The sequence below is a fragment of the Dendrobates tinctorius genome, unplaced genomic scaffold, assembly GCF_039654945.1.
Source record: "Dendrobates tinctorius isolate UK_male_01 unplaced genomic scaffold, ASM3965494v1 ptg000180l, whole genome shotgun sequence".
Classification (NCBI taxonomy): domain Eukaryota; kingdom Metazoa; phylum Chordata; class Amphibia; order Anura; family Dendrobatidae; genus Dendrobates; species Dendrobates tinctorius.
In genome coordinates, this window is record NW_027361847.1 from 1,434,301 (window position 1) to 1,448,347 (window position 14,047).

At 52.7% G+C, this 14,047-nt stretch overlaps 1 protein-coding gene across 2 annotated transcripts in view; it reads left to right on the top strand.

Annotated features, from left to right (window-relative positions):
- Positions 1 to 14,047, top strand: part of LOC141054901 (uncharacterized) — a 95,043-nt gene that overhangs the window by 5,906 nt on the left and 75,090 nt on the right. Inside the window, exon 2 of one of the 2 annotated variants that reach the window (XM_073551799.1) lies at positions 13,816 to 13,963. The exons of the other annotated variant lie outside the window; for it this stretch is intronic. Within the exon in view, the coding sequence (XP_073407900.1) occupies positions 13,886 to 13,963 (78 nt within the window). The 5' untranslated portion in view covers positions 13,816 to 13,885. The remainder of the gene's footprint in view (positions 1 to 13,815; positions 13,964 to 14,047) is intronic. 2 annotated transcript variants of the gene reach the window in all.

A 14,047-nucleotide genomic window follows, 5' to 3' on the forward strand; every position in this document is an offset into this window, starting at 1 on the left:
CAGGATCCATCGGTCGTGGTCGGTGACGTCTTGTAGATGTGATCGGAGCCTTAGTTACAGGATCCATCGGTCGTGGTCGGTGACGTCTTGTAGATGTGATCGGAGCCTTAGTTACAGGATCCATCGGTCGTGGTCGGTGACGTCTTGTAGATGTGATCGGAGCCTTAGTTACAGGATCCATCGGTCGTGGTCGGTGACGTCTTGTAGATGTGATCGGAGCCTTAGTGACAGGATCCATCGGTCGTGGTCGGTGACGTCTTGTAGATGTGATCGGAGCCTTAGTTACAGGATCCATCGGTCGTGGTCGGTGACGTCTTGTAGATGTGATCGGAGCCTCAGTTACAGGATCCATCGGTCGTGATCGGTGACGTCTTGTAGATGTGATCGGAGCCTCAGTTACAGGATCCATCGGTCGTGGTCGGTGACGTCTTGTAGATGTGATCGGAGCCTTAGTGACAGGATCCATCGGTCGTGGTCGGTGACGTCTTGTAGATGTAATCGGAGCCTTAGTTACAGGATCCATCGGTCGTGGTCGGTGACGTCTTATAGATGTGATCGGGGCCTTAGGTACAGGATCCATCGGTCGTGGTCGGTGACGTCTTGTAGATGTGATCGGAGCCTTAGTTACAGGATCCATCGGTCGTGGTCGGTGACGTCTTGTAGATGTGATCGGAGCCTCAGTTACAGGATCCATCGGTCGTGATTGGTGACGTCTTGTAGATGTGATCGGAGCCTTAGTTACAGGATCCATCGGTCGTGGTCGGTGACGTCTTGTAGATGTGATCGGAGCCTTAGTGACAGGATCCATCGGTCGTGGTCGGTGTCGTCTTGTAGATGTGATCGGAGCCTTAGTTACAGGATCCATCGGTCGTGGTCGGTGACGCCTTGTAGATGTGATCGGAGCCTTAGTTACAGGATCCATCGGTCGTGGTCGGTGACGCCTTGTAGATGTGATCGGAGCCTCAGTTACAGGATCCATCGGTCGTGGTCGGTGACGTCTTGTAGATGTGATCGGAGCCTTAGTTACAGGATCCATCGGTCGTGGTCGGTGATGTCTTGTAGATGTGATCGGAGCCTTAGTTACAGGATACATCGGTCGTGGTCGGTGACGTCTTGTAGATGTGATCGGAGCCTTAGTTACAGGATCCATCGGTCGTGGTCGGTGTCGTCTTGTAGATGTGATCGGAGCCTTAGTTACAGGATCCATCGGTCGTGGTCGGTGTCGTCTTGTAGATGTGATCGGAGCCTTAGTTACAGGATCCATCGGTCGTGGTCGGTGACGTCTTGTAGATGTGATCGGAGCCTTAGTTACAGGATCCATCGGTCGTGGTCGGTGTCGTCTTGTAGATGTGATCGGAGCCTTAGTGACAGGATCCATCGGTCGTGGTCGGTGACGTCTTGTAGATGTGATCGGAGCCTTAGTTACAGGATCCATCGGTCGCGGTCGGTGACGTCTTGTAGATGTGATCGGAGCCTTAGTTACAGGATCCATCGGTCGTGGTCGGTGACGTCTTGTAGATGTGATCGGAGCCTTAGTTACAGGATCCATCGGTCGTGGTCGGTGAAGTCTTGTAGATGTGATCGGAGCCTTAGTTACAGGATCCATCGGTCGTGGTCGGTGACGCCTTGTAGATGTGATCGGAGCCTTAGTTACAGGATCCATCGGTCGTGGTCGGTGACGTCTTGTAGATGTGATCGGAGCCTTAGTTACAGGATCCATCGGTCGTGGTCGGTGACGTCTTGTAGATGTGATCGGAGCCTTAGTTACAGGATCCATCGGTCGTGGTCGGTGTCGTCTTGTAGATGTGATCGGAGCCTTAGTTACAGGATCCATTGCTCGTGGTCGGTGACGTCTTGTAGATGTGATTGGATCCTTAGTTACAGGATCCATCGGTCGTGGTCGGTGACGTCTTGTAGATGTGATCGGAGCCTTAGTTACAGGATCCATCGGTCGCGGTCGGTGACGTCTTGTAGATGAGATCGGAGCCTTAGTTACAGGATCCATCGGTCGTGGTCGGTGACGTCTTGTAGATGTGATCGGAGCCTTAGTTACAGGATCCATCGGTCGTGGTCGGTGACGTCTTGTAGATGTGATCGGAGCCTTAGTTACAGGATCCATCGGTCGTGGTCGGTGACGTCTTGTAGATGTGATCGGAGCCTTAGTGACAGGATCCATCGGTCGTGGTCGGTGACGTCTTGTAGATGTGATCGGAGCCTTAGTAACAGGATCCATCGGTCGTGGTCGGTGACGTCTTGTAGATGTGATCGGAGCCTTAGTTACAGGATCCATCGGTCGTGGTCGGTGACGTCTTGTAGATGTGATCGGAGCCTCAGTTACAGGATCCATCGGTCGTGGTCGGTGACGTCTTGTAGATGTGATCGGAGCCTTAGTTACAGGATCCATCGGTCGTGGTCGGTGACGTCTTGTAGATGTGATCGGAGCCTTAGTTACAGGATCCATCGGTCGTGGTCGGTGACGTCTTGTAGATGTGATCGGAGCCTTAGTGACAGGATCCATCGGTCGTGGTCGGTGACGTCTTGTAGATGTGATCGGAGCCTTAGTAACAGGATCCATCGGTCGTGGTCGGTGACGTCTTGTAGATGTGATCGGAGCCTTAGTTACAGGATCCATCGGTCGTGGTCGGTGACGTCTTGTAGATGTGATCGGAGCCTTAGTTACAGGATCCATCGGTCGTGGTCGGTGACGTCTTGTAGATGTGATCGGAGCCTTAGTTACAGGATCCATCGGTCGTGGTCGGTGACGTCTTGTAGATGTGATCGGAGCCTTAGTGACAGGATCCATCGGTCGTGGTCGGTGACGTCTTGTAGATGTGATCGGAGCCTTAGTTACAGGATCCATCGGTCGTGGTCGGTGACGTCTTGTAGATGTGATCGGAGCCTTAGTTACAGGATCCATCGGTCGTGGTCGGTGACGTCTTGTAGATGTGATCGGAGCCTTAGTTACAGGATCCATCGGTCGTGGTCGGTGACGTCTTGTAGATGTGATCGGAGCCTTAGTTACAGGATCCATCGGTCGTGGTCGGTGACGTCTTGTAGATGTGATCGGAGCCTTAGTTACAGGATCCATCGGTCGTGGTCGGTGACGTCTTGTAGATGTGATCGGAGCCTTAGTGACAGGATCCATCGGTCGTGGTCGGTGACGTCTTGTAGATGTGATCGGAGCCTTAGTTACAGGATCCATCGGTCGTGGTCGGTGACGTCTTGTAGATGTGATCGGAGCCTTAGTTACAGGATCCATCGGTCGTGGTCGGTGACGTCTTGTAGATGTGATCGGAGCCTTAGTTACAGGATCCATCGGTCGTGGTCGGTGACGTCTTGTAGATGTGATCGGAGCCTTAGTGACAGGATCCATCGGTCGTGGTCGGTGACGTCTTGTAGATGTGATCGGAGCCTTAGTGACAGGATCCATCGGTCGTGGTCGGTGACGTCTTGTAGATGTGATCGGAGCCTCAGTTACAGGATCCATCGGTCGTGGTCGGTGACGTCTTGTAGATGTGATCGGAGCCTTAGTTACAGGATCCATCGGTCGTGGTCGGTGACGTCTTGTAGATGTGATCGGAGCCTTAGTTACAGGATCCATCGGTCGTGGTCGGTGACGTCTTGTAGATGTGATCGGAGCCTCAGTTACAGGATCCATCGGTCGTGGTCGGTGACGTCTTGTAGATGTGATCGGAGCCTTAGTTACAGGATCCATCGGTCGTGGTCGGTGACGTCTTGTAGATGTGATCGGAGCCTTAGTTACAGGATCCATCGGTCGTGGTCGGTGACGTCTTGTAGATGTGATCGGAGCCTTAGTTACAGGATCCATCGGTCGTGGTCGGTGACGTCTTGTAGATGTGATCGGAGCCTTAGTGACAGGATCCATCGGTCGTGGTCGGTGACGTCTTGTAGATGTGATCGGAGCCTTAGTGACAGGATCCATCGGTCGTGGTCGGTGACGTCTTGTAGATGTGATCGGAGCCTTAGTTACAGGATCCATCGGTCGTGGTCGGTGACGTCTTGTAGATGTGATCGGAGCCTTAGTTACAGGATCCATCGGTCGTGGTCGGTGACGTCTTGTAGATGTGATCGGAGCCTTAGTTACAGGATCCATCGGTCGTGGTCGGTGACGTCTTGTAGATGTGATCGGAGCCTTAGTTACAGGATCCATCGGTCGTGGTCGGTGACGTCTTGTAGATGTGATCGGAGCCTCAGTTACAGGATCCATCGGTCGTGGTCGGTGACGTCTTGTAGATGTGATCGGAGCCTCAGTTACAGGATCCATCGGTCGTGGTCGGTGACGTCTTGTAGATGTGATCGGAGCCTCAGTTACAGGATCCATCGGTCGTGGTCGGTGACGTCTTGTAGATGTGATCGGAGCCTTAGTTACAGGATCCATCGGTCGTGGTCGTTGTCGTCTTGTAGATGTGATCGGAGCCTCAGTTACAGGATCCATCGGTCGTGGTCGGTGACGTCTTGTAGATGTGATCGGAGCCTTAGTTACAGGATCCATCGGTCGTGGTCGGTGACGCCTTGTAGATGTGATCGGAGCCTCAGTTACAGGATCCATCGGTCGTGGTCGGTGACGTCTTGTAGATGTGATCGGAGCCTTAGTTACAGGATCCATCGGTCGTGGTCGTTGTCGTCTTGTAGATGTGATCGGAGCCTCAGTTACAGGATCCATCTGTCGTGGTCGGTGACGTCTTGTAGATGTGATCGGAGCCTTAGTTACAGGATCCATCGGTCGTGGTCGGTGACGTCTTGTAGATGTGATCGGAGCCTTAGTTACAGGATCCATCGGTCGTGGTCGTTGTCGTCTTGTAGATGTGATCGGAGCCTCAGTTACAGGATCCATCGGTCGTGGTCGGTGACGTCTTGTAGATGTGATCGGGGCCTTAGTTACAGGATCCATCGGTCGTGGTCGGTGACGTCTTGTAGATGTGATCGGAGCCTTAGTTACAGGATCCATCGGTCGTGGTCGGTGACGTCTTGTAGATGTGATCGGAGCCTTAGTTACAGGATCCATCGGTCGTGGTCGGTGACGTCTTGTAGATGTGATCGGAGCCTTAGTTACAGGATCCATCGGTCGTGGTCGGTGACGTCTTGTAGATGTGATCGGAGCCTTAGTGACAGGATACATCGGTCGTGGTCGGTGACGTCTTGTAGATGTGATCGGAGCCTCAGTTACAGGATCCATCGGTCGTGGTCGGTGTCGTCTTGTAGATGTGATCGGAGCCTTAGTTACAGGATCCATCGGTCGTGGTCGGTGTCGTCTTGTAGATGTGATCGGAGCCTCAGTTACAGGATCCATCGGTCGTGGTCGGTGACGTCTTGTAGATGTGATCGGAGCCTTAGTTACAGGATCCATCGGTCGTGGTCGGTGACTTCTTGTAGATGTGATCGGAGCCTTAGTTACAGGATCCATCGGTCGTGGTCGGTGACGTCTTGTAGATGTGATCGGAGCCTCAGTTACAGGATCCATCGGTCGTGGTCGGTGTCGTCTTGTAGATGTGATCGGAGCCTTAGTTACAGGATCCATCGGTCGTGGTCGGTGACGTCTTGTAGATGTGATCGGAGCCTCAGTTACAGGATCCATCGGTCGTGGTCGGTGACGTCTTGTAGATGTGATCGGAGCCTTAGTTACAGGATCCATCGGTCGTGGTCGGTGACGTCTTGTAGATGTGATCGGAGCCTTAGTTACAGGATCCATCGGTCGTGGTCGGTGACGTCTTGTAGATGTGATCGGAGCCTCATTTACAGGATCCATCGGTCGTGGTCGGTGTCGTCTTGTAGATGTGATCGGAGCCTTAGTTACAGGATCCATCGGTCGTGGTCGGTGTCGTCTTGTAGATGTGATCGGAGCCTCAGTTACAGGATCCATCGGTCGTGGTCGGTGACGTCTTGTAGATGTGATCGGAGCCTTAGTTACAGGATCCATCGGTCGTGGTCGGTGTCGTCTTGTAGATGTGATCGGAGCTTTAGTTACAGGATCCATCGGTCGTGATCGGTGTCGTCTTGTAGATGTGATCGGAGCCTTAGTTACAGGATCCATCGGTCGTGGTCGGTGTCGTCTTGTAGATGTGATCGGAGCCTTAGTTACAGGATCCATCGGTCGTGGTCGGTGTCGTCTTGTAGATGTGATCGGAGCCTTAGTTACAGGATCCATCGGTCGTGGTCGGTGACGTCTTGTAGATGTGATCGGAGCCTTAGTGACAGGATCCATCGATCGTGGTCGGTGACGTCTTGTAGGTGTGATCGGAGCCTTAGTTACAGGATCCATCGGTCGTGGTCGGTGACGTCTTGTGGATGTGATCGGAGCCTTAGTTACAGGATCCATCGGTCGTGGTCGGTGACGTCTTGTGGATGTGATCGGAGCCTTAGTTACAGGATCCATCGGTCGTGGTCGGTGACGTCTTGTAGATGTGATCGGAGCCTCAGTTACAGGATCCATCGGTCGTGGTCGGTGACGTCTTGTAGATGTGATCGGAGCCTTAGTGACAGGATCCATCGGTCGTGGTCGGTGACGTCTTGTAGATGTGATCGGAGCCTTAGTTACAGGATCCATCGGTCGTGGTCGGTGACGTCTTGTAGATGTGATCGGAGCCTTAGTTACAGGATCCATCGGTCGTGGTCGGTGACGTCTTGTAGATGTGATCGGAGCCTTAGTTACAGGATCCATCGGTCGTGGTCGGTGACGTCTTGTAGATGTGATCGGAGCCTTAGTGACAGGATCCATCGGTCGTGGTCGGTGACGTCTTGTAGATGTGATCGGAGCCTTAGTTACAGGATCCATCGGTCGTGGTCGGTGACGTCTTGTAGATGTGATCGGAGCCTCAGTTACAGGATCCATCGGTCGTGATCGGTGACGTCTTGTAGATGTGATCGGAGCCTCAGTTACAGGATCCATCGGTCGTGGTCGGTGACGTCTTGTAGATGTGATCGGAGCCTTAGTGACAGGATCCATCGGTCGTGGTCGGTGACGTCTTGTAGATGTAATCGGAGCCTTAGTTACAGGATCCATCGGTCGTGGTCGGTGACGTCTTATAGATGTGATCGGGGCCTTAGGTACAGGATCCATCGGTCGTGGTCGGTGACGTCTTGTAGATGTGATCGGAGCCTTAGTTACAGGATCCATCGGTCGTGGTCGGTGACGTCTTGTAGATGTGATCGGAGCCTCAGTTACAGGATCCATCGGTCGTGATTGGTGACGTCTTGTAGATGTGATCGGAGCCTTAGTTACAGGATCCATCGGTCGTGGTCGGTGACGTCTTGTAGATGTGATCGGAGCCTTAGTGACAGGATCCATCGGTCGTGGTCGGTGTCGTCTTGTAGATGTGATCGGAGCCTTAGTTACAGGATCCATCGGTCGTGGTCGGTGACGCCTTGTAGATGTGATCGGAGCCTTAGTTACAGGATCCATCGGTCGTGGTCGGTGACGCCTTGTAGATGTGATCGGAGCCTCAGTTACAGGATCCATCGGTCGTGGTCGGTGACGTCTTGTAGATGTGATCGGAGCCTTAGTTACAGGATCCATCGGTCGTGGTCGGTGATGTCTTGTAGATGTGATCGGAGCCTTAGTTACAGGATACATCGGTCGTGGTCGGTGACGTCTTGTAGATGTGATCGGAGCCTTAGTTACAGGATCCATCGGTCGTGGTCGGTGTCGTCTTGTAGATGTGATCGGAGCCTTAGTTACAGGATCCATCGGTCGTGGTCGGTGTCGTCTTGTAGATGTGATCGGAGCCTTAGTTACAGGATCCATCGGTCGTGGTCGGTGACGTCTTGTAGATGTGATCGGAGCCTTAGTTACAGGATCCATCGGTCGTGGTCGGTGTCGTCTTGTAGATGTGATCGGAGCCTTAGTGACAGGATCCATCGGTCGTGGTCGGTGACGTCTTGTAGATGTGATCGGAGCCTTAGTTACAGGATCCATCGGTCGCGGTCGGTGACGTCTTGTAGATGTGATCGGAGCCTTAGTTACAGGATCCATCGGTCGTGGTCGGTGACGTCTTGTAGATGTGATCGGAGCCTTAGTTACAGGATCCATCGGTCGTGGTCGGTGAAGTCTTGTAGATGTGATCGGAGCCTTAGTTACAGGATCCATCGGTCGTGGTCGGTGACGCCTTGTAGATGTGATCGGAGCCTTAGTTACAGGATCCATCGGTCGTGGTCGGTGACGTCTTGTAGATGTGATCGGAGCCTTAGTTACAGGATCCATCGGTCGTGGTCGGTGACGTCTTGTAGATGTGATCGGAGCCTTAGTTACAGGATCCATCGGTCGTGGTCGGTGTCGTCTTGTAGATGTGATCGGAGCCTTAGTTACAGGATCCATTGCTCGTGGTCGGTGACGTCTTGTAGATGTGATTGGATCCTTAGTTACAGGATCCATCGGTCGTGGTCGGTGACGTCTTGTAGATGTGATCGGAGCCTTAGTTACAGGATCCATCGGTCGCGGTCGGTGACGTCTTGTAGATGAGATCGGAGCCTTAGTTACAGGATCCATCGGTCGTGGTCGGTGACGTCTTGTAGATGTGATCGGAGCCTTAGTTACAGGATCCATCGGTCGTGGTCGGTGACGTCTTGTAGATGTGATCGGAGCCTTAGTGACAGGATCCATCGGTCGTGGTCGGTGACGTCTTGTGGATGTGATCGGAGCCTTAGTTACAGGATCCATCGGTCGTGGTCGGTGACGCCTTGTAGATGTGATCGGAGCCTCAGTTACAGGATCCATCGGTCGTGGTCGGTGACGTCTTGTAGATGTGATCGGAGCCTTAGTTACAGGATCCATCGGTCGTGGTCGGTGATGTCTTGTAGATGTGATCGGAGCCTTAGTTACAGGATACATCGGTCGTGGTCGGTGACGTCTTGTAGATGTGATCGGAGCCTTAGTTACAGGATCCATCGGTCGTGGTCGGTGTCGTCTTGTAGATGTGATCGGAGCCTTAGTTACAGGATCCATCGGTCGTGGTCGGTGTCGTCTTGTAGATGTGATCGGAGCCTTAGTTACAGGATCCATCGGTCGTGGTCGGTGACGTCTTGTAGATGTGATCGAAGCCTTAGTTACAGGATCCATCGGTCGTGGTCGGTGTCGTCTTGTAGATGTGATCGGAGCCTTAGTTACAGGATCCATCGGTCGTGGTCGGTGACGTCTTGTAGGTGTGATCGGAGCCTTAGTTACACGATCCATCGGTCGTGGTCGGTGACGTCTTGTAGGTGTGATCGGAGCCTTAGTTACAGGATCCATCGGTCGTGGTCGGTGACGTCTTGTGGATGTGATCGGAGCCTTAGTTACAGGATCCATCGGTCGTGGTCGGTGACGTCTTGTGGATGTGATCGGAGCCTTAGTTACAGGATCCATCGGTCGTGGTCGGTGACGTCTTGTAGATGTGATCGGAGCCTCAGTTACAGGATCCATCGGTCGTGGTCGGTGACGTCTTGTAGATATGATCGGAGCCTTAGTTACAGGATCCATCGGTCGTGGTCGGTGACGTCTTGTAGATGTGATCGGAGCCTTAGTTACAGGATCCATCGGTCGTGGTCGGTGACGTCTTGTAGATGTGATCGGAGCCTTAGTTACAGGATCCATCGGTCGTGGTCGGTGACGTCTTGTAGATGTGATCGGAGCCTTAGTGACAGGATCCATCGGTCGTGGTCGGTGTCGTCTTGTAGATGTGATCGGAGCCTTAGTGACAGGATCCATCGGTCGTGGTCGGTGACGTCTTGTAGATGTGATCGGAGCCTTAGTTACAGGATCCATCGGTCGTGGTCGGTGACGCCTTGTAGATGTGATCGGAGCCTCAGTTACAGGATCCATCGGTCGTGGTCGGTGACGTCTTGTAGATGTGATCGGAGCCTTAGTTACAGGATCCATCGGTCGTGGTCGGTGATGTCTTGTAGATGTGATCGGAGCCTTAGTTACAGGATACATCGGTCGTACTCGGTGACGTCTTGTAGATGTGATCGGAGCCTTAGTTACAGGATCCATCGGTCGTGGTCGGTGTCGTCTTGTAGATGTGATCGGAGCCTTAGTTACAGGATCCATCGGTCGTGGTCGGTGTCGTCTTGTAGATGTGATCGGAGCCTTAGTTACAGGATCCATCGGTCGTGGTCGGTGACGTCTTGTAGATGTGATCGGAGCCTTAGTTACAGGATCCATCGGTCGTTGTCGGTGTCGTCTTGTAGATGTGATCGGAGCCTTAGTGACAGGATCCATCGGTCGCGGTCGGTGACGTCTTGTAGATGTGATCGGAGGCTTAGTTACAGGATCCATCGGTCGCGGTCGGTGACGTCTTGTAGATGTGATCGGAGCCTTAGTTACAGGATCCATCGGTCGTGGTCGGTGACGTCTTGTAGATGTGATCGGAGCCTTAGTTACAGGATCCATCGGTCGTGGTCGGTGAAGTCTTGTAGATGTGATCGGAGCCTTAGTTACAGGATCCATCGGTCGTGGTCGGTGTCGTCTTGTAGATGTGATCGGAGCCTTAGTTACAGGATCCATCGGTCGTGGTCGGTGTCGTCTTGTAGATGTGATCGGAGCCTTAGTGACAGGATCCACCGGTCGTGGTCGGTGACGTCTTGTAGATGTGATCGGAGCCTTAGTTACAGGATCCATCGGTCGTGGTCGGTGACGTCTTGTAGATGTGATCGGAGCCTTAGTTACAGGATCCATCGGTCGTGGTCGGTGTCGTCTTGTAGATGTGATCGGAGCCTTAGTTACAGGATCCATCGGTCGTGGTCGGTGACGTCTTGTAGGTGTGATCGGAGCCTTAGTTACAGGATCCATCGGTCGTGGTCGGTGACGTCTTGTAGGTGTGATCGGAGCCTTAGTTACAGGATCCATCGGTCGTGGTCGGTGACGTCTTGTGGATGTGATCGGAGCCTTAGTTACAGGATCCATCGGTCGTGGTCGGTGACGTCTTGTGGATGTGATCGGAGCCTTAGTTACAGGATCCATCGGTCGTGGTCGGTGACGTCTTGTAGATGTGATCGGAGCCTCAGTTACAGGATCCATCGGTCGTGGTCGGTGACGTCTTGTAGATGTGATCGGAGCCTTAGTGACAGGATCCATCGGTCGTGGTCGGTGACGTCTTGTAGATGTGATCGGAGCCTTAGTTACAGGATCCATCGGTCGTGGTCGGTGACGTCTTGTAGATGTGATCGGAGCCTTAGTTACAGGATCCATCGGTCGTGGTCGGTGACGTCTTGTAGATGTGATCGGAGCCTTAGTTACAGGATCCATCGGTCGTGGTCGGTGACGTCTTGTAGATGTGATCGGAGCCTTAGTGACAGGATCCATCGGTCGTGGTCGGTGACGTCTTGTAGATGTGATCGGAGCCTTAGTTACAGGATCCATCGGTCGTGGTCGGTGACGTCTTGTAGATGTGATCGGAGCCTCAGTTACAGGATCCATCGGTCGTGATCGGTGACGTCTTGTAGATGTGATCGGAGCCTCAGTTACAGGATCCATCGGTCGTGGTCGGTGACGTCTTGTAGATGTGATCGGAGCCTTAGTGACAGGATCCATCGGTCGTGGTCGGTGACGTCTTGTAGATGTGATCGGAGCCTTAGTGACAGGATCCATCGGTCGTGGTCGGTGACGTCTTGTGGATGTGATCGGAGCCTTAGTTACAGGATCCATCGGTCGTGGTCGGTGACGTCTTGTAGATGTGATCGGGGCCTTAGTTACAGGATCCATCGGTCGTGGTCGGTGATGTCTTGTAGATGTGATCGGAGCCTTAGTTACAGGATCGATCGGTCGTGGTCGGTGACGTCTTGTAGATGTGATCGGAGCCTTAGTTACAGGATCCATCGGTCGTGGTCGGTGACGTCTTATAGATGTGATCGGGGCCTTAGGTACAGGATCCATCGGTCGTGGTCGGTGACGTCTTGTAGATGTGATCGGAGCCTTAGTTACAGGATCCATCGGTCGTGGTCGGTGACGTCTTGTAGATGTGATCGGAGCCTCAGTTACAGGATCCATCGGTCGTGATTGGTGACGTCTTGTAGATGTGATCGGAGCCTTAGTTACAGGATCCATCGGTCGTGGTCGGTGACGTCTTGTAGATGTGATCGGAGCCTTAGTGACAGGATCCATCGGTCGTGGTCGGTGTCGTCTTGTAGATGTGATCGGAGCCTTAGTTACAGGATCCATCGGTCGTGGTCGGTGACGTCTTGTAGATGTGATCGGAGCCTTAGTTACAGGATCCATCGGTCGTGGTCGGTGACGTCTTGTAGATGTGATCGGAGCCTTAGTTACAGGATCCATCGGTCGTGGTCGGTGACGCCTTGTAGATGTGATCGGAGCCTTAGTTACAGGATCCATCGGTCGTGGTCGGTGTCGTCTTGTAGATGTGATCGGAGCCTTAGTTACAGGATCCATCGGTCGTGGTCGGTGACGCCTTGTAGATGTGATCGGAGCCTTAGTTACAGGATCCATCGGTCGTGGTCGGTGACGCCTTGTAGATGTGATCGGAGCCTCAGTTACAGGATCCATCGGTCGTGGTCGGTGACGTCTTGTAGATGTGATCGGAGCCTTAGTTACAGGATCCATCGGTCGTGGTCGGTGATGTCTTGTAGATGTGATCGGAGCCTTAGTTACAGGATACATCGGTCGTAGTCGGTGACGTCTTGTAGATGTGATCGGAGCCTTAGTTACAGGATCCATCGGTCGTGGTCGGTGTCGTCTTGTAGATGTGATCGGAGCCTTAGTTACAGGATCCATCGGTCGTGGTCGGTGTCGTCTTGTAGATGTGATCGGAGCCTTAGTTACAGGATCCATCGGTCGTGGTCGGTGACGTCTTGTAGATGTGATCGGAGCCTTAGTTACAGGATCCATCGGTCGTTGTCGGTGTCGTCTTGTAGATGTGATCGGAGCCTTAGTGACAGGATCCATCGGTCGCGGTCGGTGACGTCTTGTAGATGTGATCGGAGCCTTAGTTACAGGATCCATCGGTCGCGGTCGGTGACGTCTTGTAGATGTGATCGGAGCCTTAGTTACAGGATCCATCGGTCGTGGTCGGTGACGTCTTGTAGATGTGATCGGAGCCTTAGTTACAGGATCCATCGGTCGTGGTCGGTGAAGTCTTGTAGATGTGATCGGAGCCTTAGTTACAGGATCCATCGGTCGTGGTCGGTGACGCCTTGTAGATGTGATCGGAGCCTTAGTTACAGGATCCATCGGTCGTGGTCGGTGACGTCTTGTAGATGTGATCGGAGCCTTAGTTACAGGATCCATCGGTCGTGGTCGGTGACGTCTTGTAGATGTGATCGGAGCCTTAGTTACAGGATCCATCGGTCGTGGTCGGTGTCGTCTTGTAGATGTGATCGGAGCCTTAGTTACAGGATCCATTGGTCGTGGTCGGTGACGTCTTGTAGATGTGATTGGATCCTTAGTTACAGGATCCATTGGTCGTGGTCGGTGACGTCTTGTAGATGTGATTGGATCCTTAGTTACAGGATCCATTGGTCGTGGTCGGTGACGTCTTGTAGATGTGATTGGATCCTTAGTTACAGGATCCATTGGTTGTGGTCGGTGACGTCTTGTAGATGTGATCGGAGCCTTAGTTACAGGATCCATCGGTCGTTGTCGGTGACGTCTTGTAGATGTGATCAGTTTTTAGGTTACATTGTCATATTCACTTCAGAATGAGTGACAGAAAACCGGAAACCAGAGCAGCAGACAGCCTCCTTTTTGGTTACTTTATTAGTCCAAAAAATTAGTACGGTTTGGCCTCACAATGCCTTTATCAACCCATATAGCTAGAGAATTGCGGTTCTGGATCTCACATTATATTGTCCATCTTCTTCATCATGAAGACGCCGGCAGGACGAGATCCCTCCATGTGATCCAGTTTTCATCCATCCTTCTCCTGAATGACCCCCGAGGATGGACGAGGACAGGGATGAGACCAACAGGAGTTTATTCCACTGCGCCCTGGAGATCATCTCCCTGCTGAGCGGAGAGGTAACTCCTCTACATTTCTATCAGCTTTATTGTGTGATGTGACGAGTCCGACACCGGGAAGAGGAAATCCAGAATAGGAGGAGA